The 19,315-nt window shown below is 48.2% G+C and overlaps 1 protein-coding gene across 1 annotated transcript; it reads left to right on the top strand.

The window, feature by feature from the left end:
* The first annotated feature begins 2,482 nt into the window (after positions 1-2,482).
* Positions 2,483-17,208, top strand: MRPL12 (mitochondrial ribosomal protein L12). Its single transcript, XM_056549753.1, has 5 exons — positions 2,483-2,897; positions 7,883-8,060; positions 13,587-13,670; positions 14,345-14,482; positions 16,784-17,208. The coding sequence occupies exons 1-5, from the start codon at positions 2,836-2,838 to the stop codon at positions 16,898-16,900; spliced, it is 579 nt and encodes a 192-aa protein (XP_056405728.1). The 5' UTR covers positions 2,483-2,835; the 3' UTR covers positions 16,901-17,208.
* The last annotated feature ends 2,107 nt before the right edge of the window (positions 17,209-19,315 follow it).

Here is a 19,315-nt window from a genome sequence, read left to right as displayed (position 1 = left end):
CAGGGGGGGATCCCATATACAGGGGGGCAAACTACCTACAGGGGGATCCCATATACAGGGGACAAACTACCTACAGGGGGGATCCCATATACAGGGGACAAACTACCTACAGGGGGATCCCATATACAGAGAACAAACTACCTACAGGGGGATCCCATATACAGGGGACAAACTACCTACAGGGGGCAAACTACCTACAGGGGATCCCATATACAGGGGGCAAACTACCTACAGGGGGATCCCATATACAGGGGGCAAAATACCTACCGGGGGATCCCATAAACGGGGCAAACTACCTACGGGGGGATCCCATATATAGGGGGCAAACTACCTACGGAGGGGTCCCATATACAGGGGGCAAACTACCTACAGGGGGGGGGGTCCTCTATACAGGGGGCAAACTACCAACAGGGGGGATCCCATATACAGGGGGCAGGCTACCTACAGGGGATCCCATATACAGGGGACAAACTACCTGCAGGGGAGATCCCATATACAGGGGGCAAACTACCTGCAGGGGGGATCCCCTATACAGGGGACAAACTACCTACTGGGGGGGATCCCCTACACAGGCGACAAACTACCTACAGGGGATCCCCTATACAGGCGACAAACTACCTACCGGGGGGATCCCCTATACAGGGGACAAATTACCTACAGGGGACAAACTACCTACAGGGGGGATCCCATATACAGGGGACAAACTACCTACAGGGGGGGATCCCCTATACAGGGGCAGGCTACCTACACCTACAGGGGATCCCATATACAGGGGACAAACTACCTACAGGGGATCCCATATACAGGGGACAAACTACCTACAGGGGGGGATCCCATATACATGGGACAAACTACCTACAGGGGGGGATCCCATATACAGGGGGGCAAACTACCTACAGGGGGATCCCATATACAGGGGACAAACTACCTACAGGGGGGATCCCATATACAGGGGACAAACTACCTACAGGGGGGATCCCCTATACAGGGGACAAACTACCTACAGGGGGATCCCCTATACAGGGGGCAGGCTACCTACAGGGGATCCCCTATACAGGGGACAAACTACCTACAGGGGGATCCCCTATACAGGGGACAAACTACCTACAGGGGGGATCCCCTATACAGGGGACAAACTACCTACAGGGGGATCCCCTATACAGGGGACAAACTACCTACAGGGGGGGGGGATCCCATATACAGGGGACAAACTACCTACAGGGGGGGGGGATCCCATATACAGGGGACAAACTACCTACAGGGGGGGGGATCCCATATACAGGGGACAAACTACCTACAGGGGGGGAATCCCATATACAGGGGACAAACTACCTACAGGGGGGGGGGAATCCCATATACAGGGAACAAACTACCTACAGGGGGGGGATCCCATATACAGGGGACAAACTACCTACAGGAGGATCCCATATACAGGGGACAAACTACCTACAGGAGGATCCCATATACAGGGGACAAACTACCTACAGGGGGGATCCCATATACAGGGGACAAACTACCTACAGGTGGATCCCATATACAGGAGACAAACTACCTACAGGGGGGGATCCCATATACAGGAGACAAACTACCTACAGGGGGGGGGGGATCCCATATACAGGGGACAAACTACCTACAGGGGATCCCATATACAGAGAACAAACTACCTACAGGGGATCCCATATACAGGGGACAAACTACCTACAGGGGGGGGGGGGATCCCCTATACAGGGGACAAACTACCTACAGGGGGGATCCCCTATACAGGGGACAAACTACCTACAGGGGGGATCCCCTATACAGGGGACAAACTACCTACAGGGGGGATCCCCTATACAGGGGGCAAACTACCTACAGGGGGGGGATCCCCTATACAGGGGACAAACTACCTACAGGGGGGGGATCCCCTATACAGGGGACAAACTACCTACAGGGGGGGGATCCCCTATACAGGGGACAAACTACCTACAGGGGGGGATCCCATATACAGGGGACAAACTACCTACAGGGGGGGATCCCATATACAGGAGACAAACTACCTACAGGGGGGGATCCCATATACAGGGGACAAACTACCTACAGGGGGGATCCCATATACAGGGGGCAAACTACCTACAGGGGGGGGGGGATCCCCTATACAGGGGACAAACTACCTACAGGGGGGGGGGGGGGATCCCATATACAGGGGACAAACTACATTCCGAGATGTCATTTCATGTTACATCCCAAAAGCTACGTGAACGAAGCCGCATTTTGTAATTTCTTTTTTTTTGTTTTTTTCAATGGGGAGATTTATCAAAACCTGTCTAGAGGAAAAGTTGCCTGTAGCAACCAATCAGATCGCTGCTTTCACTTTTAACAAGGCCTCTGAGAAATGAAAGCAGTGATCTGATTGGTTGCTAGGGGCAACTCAGCAACTGTTTCTCTGCACAGGTTTTGATAACTCTCCCCCCAGTGAGTCTTATAGACATGAGATTTATCAGACCCTGTGCAGAGGAAAAGTGCTGTTGCCCATAGCAACCAGATTGCTTTACATATTTTTTTTTTTTACGGCCTCTGATAGGTTGCTATGGGCAACTGTTCCGCATCCCCTCTGCACCTATCTGCTAGTGACGTAAAGTCACATGACCAGCCGGGGACAGGGAGCGGCATTATCAGGGCTGCTCGTGACGTATAATGTTCGCGACGCTGAAAACAATAAAGTTTTCCTTGTCTGGCCGGCGCGGTGTCTTTTGGGTAGGTCACAGTGTGGAGGACTCCATGTGTTGTAGCCGGTGACAGGGGGAGTAGTGTGGAGCTCGTGTGCCTGTGGTGTCCGTCCTGTCCTCCGCTCTAGTCATGTATCCTGCCGCCCGCTGCTGCTGGAGACTGCGGAGCACCGCCGCCTCCTCCCTGTGCAGGTAATGAATGGACCGGGGGTGACACATTTAGGGCATTGAAACCTTTTATCATTTGTGCAATGTGGGGTAGGAAGGGCGCCCCCTCTGGACTCATCGCAAACTGCAGTGTTTCCCAACCAGTGTGCTTGCAAAACTACAACTCCCAGCATGCCCGGACAGCCTTTGGCTGTCCGGGCATGCTGGGAGTTGTAGTTTTGCAGCAGCTGGAGGCCCCCTGGTTGGGAAACACTGTCTGAGAATGAATGTGTCAGAGCTGCACTGCGCCCCTCAGTGGCTGTATGTGGGATAGGGGGCACTGACTGGGGGAAGGGAGAGGATGAGCAGCCCATCACTAAGACTGGGACCGGCTTCATTACACACCAAGATGGGGGAATACTGTTACCCCCGCACTGTGTACTGCCTGCCACCCAGCTTTCCTCGTCACCTGCAGAGCTCTAATGTGTCTGCTTTACCAGAGAAAACTCTTCAGGAGACTGGGAAAGTTAGGGGACTACTGTGAGCCCCGCACTGTGTACTGCCTGCCACTCAGCTTTCCTGGTCACCTGCAGAGCTCCAATGTGGCTGCTTTACAAGAGAAACTCTTCAGGAGACTGGGAAAGTTAGGGGACTACTGTTACCCCCGCACTGTGTACTGCCTGCCACCCAGCTTTCCTGGTCACCTGCAGACCTCCAATGTGTCTGCTTTACCAGAGAAACTATTTAGGAGACTGGGAAAGTTAGGGGAATACTGTGAGCCCTGCACTGTGTACTGTCTGCCACCCAGCTTTCCTGGTCACCTGCAGAGCTCCAATGTGGCTGCTTTACAAGAGAAACTCTTCAGGAGACTGGGAAAGTTAGGGGAATACTGTTACCCCCGCACTGTGTACTGTCTGCCACCCAGCTTTCCTGGTCACCTGCAGAGCTCCAATGTGGCTGCTTTACCAGAGAAACTATTAAGGAGACTGGGAAAGCTAGGGGAATACTGTGAGCCCCGCACTGTGTACTGCCTGCCACCCAGCTTTCCTGGTCACCTGCAGAGCTCCAATGTGGCTGCTTTACAAGAGAAACTCTTCAGGAGACTGGGAAAGTTAGGGGAATACTGTGAGCCCCGCACTGTGTACTGCCTGCCACCCAGCTTTCCTGGTCACCTGCAGAGCTCCAATGTGGCTGCTTTACCAGAGAAACTCTTCAGGAGATTGGGAAAGCTAGGGGAATACTGTGAGCCCCGCACTGTGTACTGCCTGCCACCCAGCTTTCCTGGTCACCTGCAGAGCTCCAATGTGGCTGCTTTACCAGAGAAACTCTTCAGGAGATTGGGAAAGCTAGGGAATACTGTGAGCCCCGCACTGTGTACTGCCTGCCACCCAGCTTTCCTGGTCACCTGCAGAGCTCCAATGTGGCTGCTTTACCAGAGAAACTATTTAGGAGACTGGAAAAGCAAGGGGACTACTGTTACCCCCGCAGTGTGTACTGCTTGCCACCCAGCTTTCCTGGTCACCTGCAGAGCTCCAATGTGTCTGCTTTACCAGAGAAACTATTTGAGACTGGGAAAGTTAGGGGACTACTGTGAGCCCCGCACTGTGTACTGCCTGCCACCCAGCTTTCCTGGTCACCTGCAGAGCTCCAATGTGGCTGCTTTACAAGAGAAACTCTTCAGGAGACTGGGAAAGTTAGGGGAATACTGTGAGCCCCGCACTGTGTACTGCCTGCCACCCAGCTTTCCTGGTCACCTGCAGAGCTCCAATGTGGCTGCTTTACAAGAGAAACTATTTAGGAGACTGGGAAAGTTAGGGGACTACTGTGAGCCCCACACTGTGTACTGCCTGCCACCCAGCTTTTCTGGTCACCTGCAGAGCTCCAATGTGTCTGCTTTACCAGAGAAACTCTTCAGGAGACTGGGAAAGCTAGGGGAATACTGTGAGCCCCGCACTGTGTACTGCCTGCCGCCCAGCTTTCCTGGTCACCTGCAGAGCTCCAATGTGTCTGCTTTACAAGAGAAACTCTTCAGGAGACTGGGAAAGTTTGGGGACTACTCTGAGCACCACACTGTGTACTGCTTGCCACCCAGCTTTCCTGGTCACCTGCAGAGCTCCAATGTGACTGCTTTACAAGAGAAACTCTTCAGGAGACTGGGAAAGTTACGGGACTACTGTGAGCACCACACTCTGTACTGCTTGCCACCCAGCTTTCCTGGTCATCTGCAGAGCTCCAATGTGGCTGCTTTACAAGAGAAACTCTTCAGGAGACTGGGAAAGTTAGGGGACTACTGTGAGCCCCACACTGTGTACTGCTTGCCACCCAGCTTTCCTGGTCACCTGCAGAGCTCCAATGTGGCTGCTTTACAAGAGAAACTATTTAGGAGACTGGGAAAGTTAGGGGACTACTGTGAGCCCCACACTGTGTACTGCTTGCCACCCAGCTTTCCTGGTCACCTGCAGAGCTCCAATGTGGCTGCTTTACCAGAGAAACTCTTCAGGAGACTGGGAAAGTTAGGGGACTACTGTGAGCCCCGCACTGTGTACTGCCTGCCACCCAGCTTTCCTAGTCACCTGCAGAGCTCCAATGTGGCTGCTTTACAAGAGAAAACTCTTCAGGAGACTGGGAAAGTTAGGGGACTACTGTGAGCCCTGCACTGTGTACTGCTTGCCACCCAGCTTTCCTGGTCACCTGCAGAGCTCCAATGTGACTGCTTTACAAGAGAAACTCTTCAGGAGACTGGGAAAGCTAGGGGAATACTGTGAGCCCCGCACTGTGTACTGCCTGCCACCCAGCTTTCCTGGTCACCTGCAGAGCTCCAATGTGTCTGCTTTACAAGAGAAACTCTTCAGGAGACTGGGAAAGCTAGGGGACTACTGTGAGCCCCGCACTGTGTACTGCTTGCCACCCAAGCTCTTGAAGAGCTCCAATATGGAGAGTGGGAAAGCTGGGTGGCAGGCAGTACACAGTGCAGGGCTTACGGTAGTCCCCTAACTTTCCCAATCTCCTGAAGAGATACTCTGGTAACGCAGACACATTGGAGCTCTGCAGGGGACCAGGAAAGCTGGGTGGCAGGCAGTACACAGTGCAGGGCTTACAGTATTCCCCCGGATTATATGTACTGCCTGTCACCCTGCCTGGGGCCCCGTGTTATGGCTCCTGAATGGGCGGATACTAGCTGTTGTTCTCCAGACATTACAGGGGATTTATCATTATGTGGCCGAGTGCAGTCATTCTTAGGGGGGTTCACACCATGATTTTTCTATACACAGCAAACTGTGGCCAGAGACTTCCCATTCAGAACCGTATTCCCCATAATGTATACGGTTGTCTCTGTTTTTCACACCACATGGATTTAAACCTTTTTTTTCTGGACAGAAAACCGTGGCCTACCACGGAAAAACCGTATTGACCCGTATACATTTTTTATTTTAACATGGGAGTCTATGGGAACCGTACAGTCCTGTATGTGCGTTCGGTTCCATACAGTTTGCACCATACGATTTTTGACTTTGCACAGTTTTTTTTCTTCTTGGAATTTCAATCAAACAAGTGAAACTTTATTCATAATGGAGTGAAAAGTTCAAAACGTATACGTTTTTTTCTTTAGAAAAAACTGATGAAACCGGGCATAATTTTTCAAACTGTATACAGATAAAACTTTGTACACACGTTTTGATACAGTTTAGTCCGGTTTTGAGGAATCCATTTTTTAATGAAAAAACCTGATAAAAAACTATTGCAAAAACATGGTGTGAACCCGGCCTTACTTGTACAGAAATTTAGAAAGTTATACAGTAAATGTAAATTACTTCTTTTAAAAATCTTAATCCTTCCTGCTGCTGTATGCTCCAGAGGAAGTTGTGTAGTTCTTTCCAGTCTGACCACAGTGCTCTCTACTGACATCTCTGTCCATGTCAGGAACTGTCCAGAGTAGGAGCAAATCCCCATAGCAAACATATTCTGCACCAGAAAGTTCCTGACATGGCCAGAGGTGTCAGCAGAGAGCACTGTGGTCTGACAGGAAAAACACTGTGTAATTTTCTCTGGGCAATACAGCAGCTGATAAGTACTGGAAGAATAAATTTTTTTATATAGAAATAATTTACAAATCTGTATAATTTTCTGGCACCATTTCATTAGAAAAATAAAGTTTTCCACCGGAGTACCCCTTTATATAGCATACCCGTCATTTCAGGATAGGCACTTCTGCCCCTATGTTTTTGCAATCTGTGAGGGACTCCTCCCCCCAAATCCCCCAAACCAAAACTTCTCACATGTCAAAAGTTTGTTAAAAGTAAAGTGTTTTTTTTTTTTTTTTTTTAACTCCTTAAAGACGGAATAATTTTTTACCTTAATGACCAGGCTTTTTTTTATTTTAATTTTTTATTTGACTTATGGTAATAAATGGTAATAACTTTAGAACAATTTTTCTGAGGGAAGCGATTCTGAGAGTTTTTTTTGTGACATATTGTAACTTATATAAGTGGGGCATTTTTGTTGACACATGCAGCATTTTTTGTGAAAAACAACAAAATATTGCGAAAAACTGGAAAATTTCTGGCATTTTTTTAAATGGGTATTCCAGGCAAAATCATCTTATACCCTATTGAAAGTATAGGGGATAAGATGTCTGATCGCGGGGGGTCCCATCGCTGGGACCCCCCCGTCAGCACGCTCCCCCTGTCAACACCATAGATGCCTTGATCAGGATTGATCACGGCATCTATGGGGTTAATGCTGCCGGGACCAGAGCTGTGGCAGGACCCCGGCTGGGATTGACAGACGGATCCCGCTGCTGATTTTCTGCGCTGCCCACGGCAGTGCAGGAGATCGCTAGGACATACGCATACATCCCAGCGCGCGAACATGTCAAGTGCTGGGACATATGCTTACGTCCTACAACGGGAAAGGGTTAAACTGATTAAAAATACTGACTTAAATAATCAGGTGTGGATTGGGCCAAATACTGTGCCATGTATTCTATACCCCAGTATATGTTGTAATGCATTATATTTGTTGTTGTACAGGTTAGAGCTCTCTGCGGTGAGGTATCTACGGACGTCCAGCACGCTGCACAGTGACCCCTTACCCAGCCCGGCTCTGGACAGCGCCCCCAAAGTGTACCCTCCGAAAATACAGCAACTGGTCGACCAGATAGCCAGCCTCACCCTACTGGAAGTCTGCGACCTCAATGAACTTCTCAAGGTGGGTGCAGAGATATATACACTGCTCAAAAAAATAAAGGGAACACTGCGATAACACATCCTAGATCTGAATGAATGAACTAATTGTATGAAATCCTTTCGTCTTTACATAGATGAATGCGCTGACAACAAAATCACACAAAAATTATCAATGGAAATGAAATGTATCAACCCATGGAGGTCTGGATATGGAGTCACCCTCAAAATCACAGTGGAAAACCACACTACAGGCTGATCCAACTTTATGTAATGTCCTTAATACAAGTCCCAATGAGTCTCAGTAGTGTGTGTGGCCTCCACGTGCCCGTATGACCTCCCTACAATGCCTGGGCATGATCCTGATGAGGTGGAGGATGGTCTCCTGAGGGATGTCCTCCCAGACCTGGACTAAAGCATCCGCCAACTCCTGGACAGTCTGTGGTGGATGGAGCGGGACGTCCCAGATGTGCTCAATCGGATTCAGGTCTGGGGAACGGGCGGCCAGTCCATAGCATCAATGCCTTCCTCCTGCAGGAACTGCTGACACACTCCAGCCACATGAGGTCTAGCATTGTCTTGTATTAGGAGGAACCCAGGACCAACCGCACCAGCATATGGTCTCACAAGGGGTCTTAGGATCTCATCTCGGTACCTAATGGCAGTCAGGCTACCTCTGACAAGCACATGGAGGGCTGTGTGGCCCCCCAAAAAATGCCACCCCGCACCATTACTGACCCACCACCAAACCAGTCATGCTGGAGGATGTTGCAGGCAGCAGAACGTTCTCCACGGCGTCTCCAGACTCTGTCACATGTGCTCAGTGTGAACCTGCTTTCATTTGTGAAGAGCACAGGGCGCCAGTGGCAAATTTGCCAATCTTGGTGTTCTCTGGAAAATGCCAAACGCCCTGCACGGTGTTGGGCTGTAAGCACAACCCCCACCTGTGGACGTCGGGCCCTCATACCATCCTCATGGAGTCTGTTTCTGACCGTTTGAGTGGACACATGCACATTTGTGGCCTGCTGGAGGTCATTTTGCAGGGCTCTGGCAGTGCTCCTCCTGCTCCTTCTTGCACAAAGGCGGAGGTAGCGGTCCTGCTGCTGGGTTGTTGCCCTCCTACGGCCTCCTCCACGTCTCCTGATGTACTGGCCTGTCTCCTGGTGGCGCCTCCATGCTCTGGACACTACGCTGACAGACACAGCAAACCTTCTTGCCACAGCTCGCATTGATGTGCCATCCTGGATGAGCTGCACTACCTGAGCCACTTGTGTGGGTTGTAGACTCTGTCTCATGCTACCACTAGAGTGAAAGCACCGCCAGCATTCAAAAGTGACCAAAACATCAGCCAGGAAGCATAGGAACTGAGAAGTGGTCTGTGGTCACCACCTGCAGAACCATTCCTTTATAGGGGGTGTCTTGCTAATTGCCTATAATTTCCACGTGTTGTCTGTTCCATGTGAAATTGATTGTCAATCCGTGTTCTTCCTGAGTGGACAGTGGGATTTCACACAAGTGTCAGTGACTTGGAGTTACATTGTGTTGTTTGAGTGTCCCTTTATGTTTTTGAGCAGTGTATTATTATACTGTGCCAACCTATTACACAGCAAAGCCATTGCCTTCCACTAGCCCAGTGTTTCCAAACCAGGGTGCCTCCAGCTGTTGCAAAACTACAACTCCCAGCTTGCACCATACAGAGTGCCATTGGCTTCCACTAGTGCAGTGTTTCCCAACCAGTATACCTCCAGCTGTTGCAAAACTGCAACTTCCACCTTGCCTGAACAGCTGTTGGCATGCTGGGAGTTTGTTTTGCAACAGCTGGAGGCCCCCTGGTTGTGAAATGCTGACATACTGTCTGAGAATGGAGGTGGCAAAGCTGCACTAGGCCCCCTAGTGGTCAGAGATGGGATAGAAGGGGCAGGTGGGGACTAGTCAAGTGTTTCCCAACCAGTTTGCCTCCAGCTGTTGCAAAACTACAACTCCCAGAAGGCCCGGACAGCCAACGGCTGTCCGGGCCTTCTGGGAGTTGTAGTTTTGCAACAGCTGGAGGCACATTGGTTGGGAAACACTGGTCTAACCTACTGTATATAGATTTGTTTAGTCATCATAACTAAATATTATACTGTGATGACATCATAACAATACTAGTATAAAATAAGGGAGTATAAGAAATATATTTAACATAATCTTTAACCCCTTAAGGACCACAGGTTTTTCCATTTTTGCACTTTTGTTTTTTTCCCTCATGACTAGAGATAAGCGAACTTACAGTAAATTTGATTCGTCACAAACTTCTCGGCTCGGCAGTTGATGACTTTTCCTGCATAAATTAGTTCAGCTTTCCGGTGCTCCCGTGGGCTGGAAAAGGTGGATACATTCCTAGGAGACTCTTTCCTAGGAATGTATCCACCTTTTCCAGCCCACCGGAGCACCGGAAAGCTGAACTAATTTATACAGGAAAAGTCATCAACTGCCGAGCCGAGAAGTTCGTGACGGATCGAATTTACTGTAAGTTCGCTCTTCTCTACTCATCACCTTCCAAAAATCATAACCCTTTCAATTCTGCACCTACAGACCCATATGAGGGCTTGTTTTTTGCATCACCAATTATACTTTGTAATGACGTCAATCATTTCACCACAAAATCTACGGCGGAACCAGAAAAACAATATTTGTGGAGCTAAATTGAAAAAAAAATTCATTTTATAACTTTTGGGGCTTCCGTTTCTACACAGTGCTCTTTTCGGTAAAAATGACCCCTTATCATTATTCTGTAGGTCTGTACGGTTACAATGATTCCCTACTTATATAGGTTTGATTTTATTTTACTTCTGTCAAAAAAAAATTCTAACTTTATGCACGAAAATTAGGTTTAAAATTTCCTCTTCTGACCCCTATAACTTTATTTTTCCATATTACGGGGCTATATCAGGGCTCATATTTTGCGCTGTGATCTGAAGTTTTCATCGGTACCATTTTTGTTTTGATTGGGGTTTTATACTTTTTTTATTTATTTATTTATTTATTTATTTTTTGGTATAGAAGTAACTAAAAATGACACAATTTTGGACTTTGGAATTTTTTTTTACGTGTACACCAAGGGGTTTAACTAACATTATCTTTTTATAGTTCGGACATTTGCGCACGCGGCGATACCACATATGTGTTATTTTTTTTAGTTTTTATATGGAATTTGGGAAAAGGGGATTAATTCAAACTTTTAATAAGGAAGGGGTTAAATGTTTATTTATTTTTCACACTTTTATTCCACTTAGGAAACTTTTAGGAGGAATCAATTGATTCCTCATACAGATCAATGTGGCTCCATAGAACCACATTGATCTGTGTGCTCTGCGCTTGATTGATAAAGCCTGGTCCTGCCGGGTGCTATCATTGTCAGTGCGGCAGCAGCCGACACAGGAGGAGAGGTAAGTCCTCCGGCTACCTCACCAGTGGATTGCCCAGATCACGCTGCAGGGGGGGGCATCCACCCCACTGGACCACCAGGGAGCCTTTACTGGTTCCTTTACAGGAGCTTTGTCAATCTAAAGGGTTAATAGCCAGCCACGGCGATTTCCACATGTCGGCTATTAAGGCCAGCCCAGGCCAGCTACAGGAATCGGCTGAGGGCCGGCCGGTATGGCGCGGGGTCAAAACAGGAGACCACGCCATACCTTGTTAAAGGGGTACTCCCCTGGAAAACTTTTTTATTTATTTATTTATTTTTAAATCAACTGGTGCCAGAAAGTTAAACAGATTTGCAAATTACTTCTATTAAAAAATCTTAATCCTTCCAGTACTTATTAGCTGCTGTTATGATGCACAGGAAGTTCTTTTCTTTTTGAATTTCTTTCCTGTCTGACCACAGTGCTCTCTGCTGACACCTCTGTCCATGTCAGGAACTGTCCAGCGTAGGAGAGGTTTTCTATGGGGATTTGCTCCTACTCTGGACAGTTCCTAATATGGGCAGAGGGGTCAGCAGAGAGCACTGTGCTCACGATGTCAGCAGAGAGCTCTGTGTTCCAAAAAGAAAATAATTTCCTCTGGAGCACTCAGCAGCTAATAAGTACTGGAAGGATTAAGATGTTTTTTTAATAGAAGTAATTTACAAATCTGTTTTAACATTTCTGGCACCAGTTCATTTAAAAAAATAAAAATAAAGAATTTCCACCGGAGTACCCCTTTAATGGCACAAGGACATGTATACACGTCCTTGGTCGTTACGGGGTTAAACCTACCCCTTCAGATCAGGGCAAACACTCGGCCCCATTTACAGGCAATGGGTTTCATTGTCTTTACGTTTGGCTTTTAATCCACCTCTTCACATTCCTTTCTCTCAATGGGGGACATTGCCCAGTTGCCCATAGCAACCAATCAGATCGCTGCTTTCATTTTTAACAAGGCCTCTGCAAAATGAAAGAAGCCATCTGATTGGTTGCTATGGGCAACAGGGCAACGTCCCCTCTGAACAGGTTTTGGTAAATCTTTCTCCCCAAAGTGTTTTTTTTTTTTTTCTCAAACGTTCTATGACTTGGTGAAAATTCATTAAATTGAATCATTTTGATTCAAGATGGACGCTTTACTATACTGTACCTCTCATATATCCGAATTCCCGACAAGGTGTTTCCCAACCAGGGTGCCTCCAGCTGTTGCAAAACTACAACTCCCAGCCAAAGCTGTTGGCTGTCCTGGCTTTTTTGAGAGTTGAAGATTTGCAACAGCTGGAGGCACCCTGGTTGGGGAACATCTGGACTAGTCCCACCTGCTCCTACTATCCCATCTCTGGCCACTAGGGGGCATAGTGAAGCTTTGCCCCCATTCATTCCCAGACAGTATGTCAATATTTCCCAACCAGGGTGCCTCCAGCTGTTGCAAAAACTACAACTCCCAGCATGTCCGGGCATGCTGGGAGTTGTAGCTTTGCAACAGCTGGAGGCACCCTGGTTAGGAAATATTGACACCCTATACTGTCTGAGAATGAATGGGGGCAAAGCTTCACTATGCCCCCTAGTGGCCAGAGATGGGAAAGAAGGGGCCAAAGAGTCTGGTCTAGTGTTTCCCAACCAGGGTGCCTCCAGCTGTTGCAAAACTACAACTCCCAGCATGCCCGGACAGCCGTTGGCTGTCCGGGCATGCTGGGAGTTGTAGTTTTGCAACAGCTGGAGGTACCCTGGTTGGGAAATATTGACATCCTGTCTGAGAATGAATGAGGCAAAGCTTCACTATGCCCCCTAGTGGCCAGAGATGGGATAGAAGGGGCAGGTGGAACTAGTCCAGTGTTTCCCAACCAGGGTGCCTCCGGCTGGTGGCTGTCCGGGCATGCTGGGAGTTGTAGTTTTGCAACAACTGGAGGCACCCTGGTTGGTAAGCACTGCTGTTGGCTGTCCGGGCATGCTGGGAGTTGTAGTTTTGCAACAACTGGAGGCGCCCTGGTTGAGAATCAGAGGGTACAACCAGGGTGTGGATCTAATTTCCAATACTTTTGCGCACACTCACAGCTTTATTTACGTAGAATTTGCATCTGACATTTTGTTTTTGTTATGTTCTCTAGAAAACGCTGAAGATTCAGGACGTGGGCATGATGCCAATGGGTGCAATGATGCCGGGTGCAGTTGGTGCTGCAGCACCTGCTCAGGTAACGTTATGTGCTCAGTTAATTGTTACTTGTCAGAGATGTGCAGGCCTAGACACTTATCTCCTAAGTGAGGGGTCCGGATGCTGGGACCCCCCCCCCCCCCCCCCCGCAATCTCCTGTATGGGGCCCTGGCCCAACCGCGGCCGACACACCTCCTCCATGTATCTCTATGGGAGAGGCGGAGATGCAACGTTCTCCCATAAAGCTCTATGGAGGGGCGTGTTCTCAACCTCAGTGAGGGCAACGACACGCGCATTAGCCGCACAGAGCCAGGTCCCCATATGGGAGATAGCGGGGGGGGGGGGGGTCCCAGCGGTCGGTCCCCGCTCGATCAGACTGCGGATAAGGCATAAGTGTCTGACTGCAGTATTCCTTTAAAAATAAAAAATAAATAACTTTTGACACGTCAAAAGTTTCTATTGGTCCATACAGATCCTGTCCAATCAAAGCTGTGTTCTGCTCCGACCTGGGCGACCCCATAGACTGACTTTGTACGTCCGTCCAGGTCACGTGACACAGAGCCGGGAATTCTCCTGGTTCCTTCTATTTAACGGTCAAAACTCGACTGATAAAAACTTTTCAAAGGTTTCCATGACATAAGTGACGGGTACGCTTTAAGACCCCGTAACAAATGCAAAACTGTACGGAATTATTCTTTTTTGGGGTTGTCACAGGCCGCAGAAGAGGAGGAAGCGCCAGCGAAGAAAGAGAAGACTCATTTCACTGTAAAGCTAACGGAGGTGAACGCTGCAGACAAGGTCAAGCTCATCAAGGAAGTGAAGAACTGCGTGCAGGGCGTGAACTTAGTGCAGGTAATATGGCCGCCCCATAGACTGGGGTTCATAGCATTGTTCTGTACGGGATCTGGGTCTGTCTCTCTGATGCCTTAATACAGTGTTCCCCAACCGGGGTGCCTCCAGCTGTGGCAAAACTCCCAGCATGGCCAGACAGCAAAAAACTATTCTGGCATGCTGGGAGTTTTAGTTTTGACACAGCTGGAGTAACCCTGGTTGGCAAACACTGCCCTCATACTTAGGTGTCCAACCAGAGTGCCTCCAGCTGTTGCAAAACTACAACTCCCAACATGCCCGAACAGCCGAAGGCTGTCTGGGCATGTTGGGAGTTGTAGTTTTGCAACAGTTGGAGGAACCCTGGTTGGGAAACACTGGCTTAGATTATTTTCCTTTTATGTAAAATTTCTGAAATTAATTGGGAAACCCCCTTTACACCGACACCTGAAAACATAACAAGTAATGCTTAAGGCTGTCCGGGCATGCTGGGAGTTGTAGTTTTGCAACAGCTAGAGGCACCCTGGTTAGGAAACACTGCCCTAATACCTAGGTGTCCAACCAAGGCTGTATAGTCATTGCTGGGAGTTGGTTTTGAAACAGCTGGAGGAACCCTGTTTGGCAAACACTGCCCTCATACTTAGGTGTCTAACTAGGGTGTATCCAGCTGTTGCAAAACTACAACTCCCAACATGCCCGGATAGCCGAAGGCTGTCCGGGCATGTTGGGAGTTGTAGTTTTGCAACAGCTGGAGGAACCCTGGTTGGGAAACACTGGCTTAGATTATTTTCCTTTATGTAATATTATGTAAAATTTCTGAAATTAATTGGGAAGTAATACTTAAGGTTGTCCGGGCATGCTGAGAGTTGTAGTTTTGCAACAGCTAGAGGCACCCTGGTTAGGAAACACTGCCCTAATACCTAGGTGTCCAACCAAGGCTGTATAGTCATTGCTGGGAGTTGTAGTTTTGAAACAGCTGGAGGAACCCTGGTTGGGAAACACTGGCTTCGATTATATTGCTTTATGTAAATTTATGTAAAAACATCCGAAACTAATTGGGAAACCCCCTTTACACCGACACCTGAAAACATAACAAGTAATGCTTAAGGTTGTCCGGGCATGCTGAGAGTTGTAGTTTTGCAACAGCTGGAGGCACCCTGGTTAGGAAACACTGCCCTAATACCTAGGTGTCCAACCAAGGCTGTATAGTCATTGCTGGGAGTTGTAGTTTTGAAACAGCTGGAGGAACCCTGGTTGGGAAACACTGGCTTAGATTATATTGCTTTATGTAAATTTATGTAAAAACATCCGAAACTAATTGGGAAACCCCCTTTACACCGACACCTGAAAACATAACAAGTAATGCTTAAGGTTGTCCGGGCATGCTGAGAGTTGTAGTTTTGCAACAGCTGGAGGCACCCTGGTTAGGAAACACTGCCCTAATACCTAGGTGTCCAACCAAGGCTGTATAGTCATTGCTGGGAGTTGTAGTTTTGAAACAGCTGGAGGAACCCTGGTTGGGAAACACTGGCTTAGATTATATTCCTTTATGTAAATTTATGTAAAAACATCCGAAACTAATTGGGAAACCCCCTTTACACCGACACCTGAAAACATAACAAGTAATGCTTAAGGTTGTCCGGGCATGCTGAGAGTTGTAGTTTTGCAACAGCTGGATGCACCCCGGTTAGGAAACACTGCCCTAATACCTAGGTGTCCAACCAAGGCTATATGGTCTTTGCTGGAAGTTGTAGTTTTGAAACAGCTGGAGGAACCCTGGCTTGAAAACTGCTAGAACAGTACTCTGCTGCCTGGATTTTATGGCTTATCATATGTATTGGGCACATTGTGTCTTACTTTACCCCCGCCCCCCCCCCCCCTTTCATGCACGCTGACTACAACTGAGCATGCTCCCAGGGTCAATTTTAGTCAAAATGGCCTTTAAAAAAAAACATTTATTTTTCGGTCCTCCTTTTTGCTGGAGTTGACGATAAGACCTCCATAAAGGACACATTGAGGCTGCGTCTAAGTCATGGTACTGCCGCTAATTCCTGCCACAATTTCACCAATCTTTCCCAAAATTGCGCACATTTTTCCAGTATTTACAGAAGAACTGCGCACTGTCTACCCTGTGATTTCGATAAATTGCAGTAATATTGCGGCAGTAATAAAACCATCTAAACATTGTTCCTTAGTCTCATTGACGTTGTTGCGTGCGATGATTATGTAAGTGACTCGGCAGAACCTTGTGCGCGCGCCTTTACCGTAAATGCCCCATTAGTCTTTATAAATGTCTCTTTTTTTTTTCTTATCTTTTCTAAACAGGCCAAGAAGATGGTGGAGTCCCTGCCGCAGGAGATCAGGGTGAACGTGGCTAAAGAGGAGGCGGAGAAGATGAAGGCCGCCCTGGAGGCTGCGGGGGGGAAGGTGGTGCTGGAGTGAAGCACGCGGACTCTATAAGACAGTAAATTCGGGTCGCTCTCTGGGGTTTTACGCCCTGAACTCCAAAGACCCCAACATGGCCGGTCCGAGGATGTAGACCAAACATGGCCTTCAGCTGATATTATGGGGGAGCGGCGCTGTGAAGGTTTGTGATGGGGGGCGGTGCCGCTGTATATGGTCAGGGTGGGGTGCGGTCTCTTCACCCCCCTCCATGTACATTGACCTGTAGAGCACTTCACCCTTCATCGATTCCTCAATGCCCCTTATCTAATCTTGTTTTATACATTAAACTCTTGCCTTCAGGCTGCTCCCTTTTTTTGCCCTTTGTTTATTTTAAAGGGGTACTCCCCTGGAAAACATTTCTATTTTTTTAAATCAACTGGTGCCAGAAAGTTAAACAGATTTTTTTAATCACTTCTATTTACAAATCTTAATCCTTCCAGTACTTATCAGCTGCTGTATACTCCACAGGAAGTTCTTTTCTTTTTGAATTTCTTTTCTGTCTGACCACAGTGCTCTCTGCTGACACCTCTGTCCATTTTAGGAACTGTCCAGAGCAGGAGAAAAAAATCCCCATAGCAAACCTCTCCTGCTCTGGACAGTTCCTTAAGTACCCCTTTAAGTCTCATGTGAATATTTCCGAACACATGCATGCTCAGGCAGGCTGAGCGTGCATGTATATGACGAAATATCACTCATCCTAACAAGAGTTGTATAGCCAGCTCAAAGGGATTTGCTCTCTGCAACCAGCTGTTGCAAAACCACAACTCCCAGCATGCCCGGACAGGGTTTTTTTTCTTTTAAGAATATGTATTGAGAAAAAAATGTGTTATAAAATCCACAATTCTAGCCCATCAGGAGCCATATTGGTAGTGATAGTGTCGGTGTCTAATGGGGACGTGTCCACAGAAGAGCACAACTGTTTAGACCAGTGGTCTCAAAATTTGGCCCTCCAGATGTTGCAAAACTTCAGCTCCCAGCATACAACACCAGTATTAAGCTGTTTGTCAGAAGTACACACACCAAAAATTCCTCCCTTACTTCTCTGGCCAATCACAGCACAACACATACAGGGCTGAGTGGTTATATCAGGGTTTCATAAACAGTGTGCCTCCAGCTGTTGCAAAACTCCAACTCCCAGCATGCCCGGACAGCCGTTGGCTGTCCGGGCATGCTGGGAGTTGGAGTTTTGCAACAGCTGGAGGCATGTTGGTGTCCAAACTCTCACCCCTGATCCTTTTGTTCTCATATGAGATATGCCTGAAGTGTCGGGTAACAGCTTACACCCCTTCTTGAATTTTTTTTGAACAAATGTATGCTCAGCCAGGCTGAGCATGCATGTATATGAGCAAACAAATGGAATAGCACTCATCCAAACAAGTTATGGGCTATCGCAGTTTTATAGCCAGCTCAAAGTGATTTTTTTTCCCCCTGCACCATTGGCAGAACCCTTGGAGACGCAGTCTTCTACTCCACAGACAATGGAATGGCTGTCCAGACAAGCTGGGAGTTGTAGTTTTGCAACAGCTGGAGGTACCCTGGTTTGGAAACACTGCTCTAGAGTATGGTCTTTAAAGGGGTACTCCGCCTCTAGACATCTTATCCCCTTATCCAAAGGATAGAGAATAAGATGTGTTATCGTGGGGATCCCGCTGCTGAGGACCCCCGCGATCTCGGCTGCGGCACCGCGGTGCACAGCGAACCTAGTTAACTAGCGATGCGGCACCTGTGGCTTGGGATGTCACGGCCACGCCCCCTCCCATAGACTTGCATTCAGGGGGCGTGGCTGTGACATCACGAGCCTCTTTCTAAACGAACACCGGGTGCTGCACGGAGATTGTGGGGGTCCCAGCGGCAGGCCCCCCCCCCACGATCGGACATCTTATCCCCCTATCCAAAACATAGAGGATGAGATGTAGAAGGCTGGAATACCCCTTTAAACAAAAAACAAATCTTCAGACTATAGATGATTGTTTGCTGTTGTGGACATCTGCCGGTACAGTATTACCCTATAAGCTGATAAGCCGTTCTCTGCCAGCTGTGCAGGACTCTACCCACTTGTCGCCCGCTGTTTTCCCTGGCGGCGGCGCCCCCCTCACTGAGCCGGTATTATAGACGGCAGTGTATGTAGGTTCTATGGATACCATGGAAGAGTCTTGTATTGGACACAATGATATAGATCTGTAAATTCTTCTATGGTGAGTTTTTTTGTAATTTTTGCCCCTGTACCCACTGTCCGCACCGGGTATAAAGGAGCTTCCTGGTGTAGGAATGTGATGTCATGCTCCTGCTCATCCAATCAGTGGACACAGTGCTGTCCTTCAGGGTGTGACATCATATCCTCAAACCCCGGAGCGGCAGACAGTGGGGACCAGAGCTCTCTTACTAATTTATAATCCGTCCCTTAATTCTTCA

The sequence above is a fragment of the Hyla sarda genome, chromosome 13 (genome assembly GCF_029499605.1).
Source record: "Hyla sarda isolate aHylSar1 chromosome 13, aHylSar1.hap1, whole genome shotgun sequence".
In the NCBI taxonomy this organism is placed as follows: domain Eukaryota; kingdom Metazoa; phylum Chordata; class Amphibia; order Anura; family Hylidae; genus Hyla; species Hyla sarda.
The sequence above is the reverse complement of the archived record's forward strand: the minus strand, read 5'-3'. Positions and strand labels throughout refer to the sequence as shown.

What these genes read in the sequence shown, in the direction of transcription:
- MRPL12 (XM_056549753.1), top strand. Translation starts at nt 2,836, where the DNA reads ATGTATCCTGCCGCCCGCTGCTGCTGGAGACTGCGGAGCACCGCCGCC. An exon ending in ACCTCAATGAACTTCTCAAG is followed by an intron (nt 8,061 to 13,586) that starts GTGGGTGCAGAG and finishes TATGTTCTCTAG; the next exon opens with AAAACGCTGAAGATTCAGGA. An exon ending in AGGGCGTGAACTTAGTGCAG is followed by an intron (nt 14,483 to 16,783) that starts GTAATATGGCCG and finishes TTTTCTAAACAG; the next exon opens with GCCAAGAAGATGGTGGAGTC.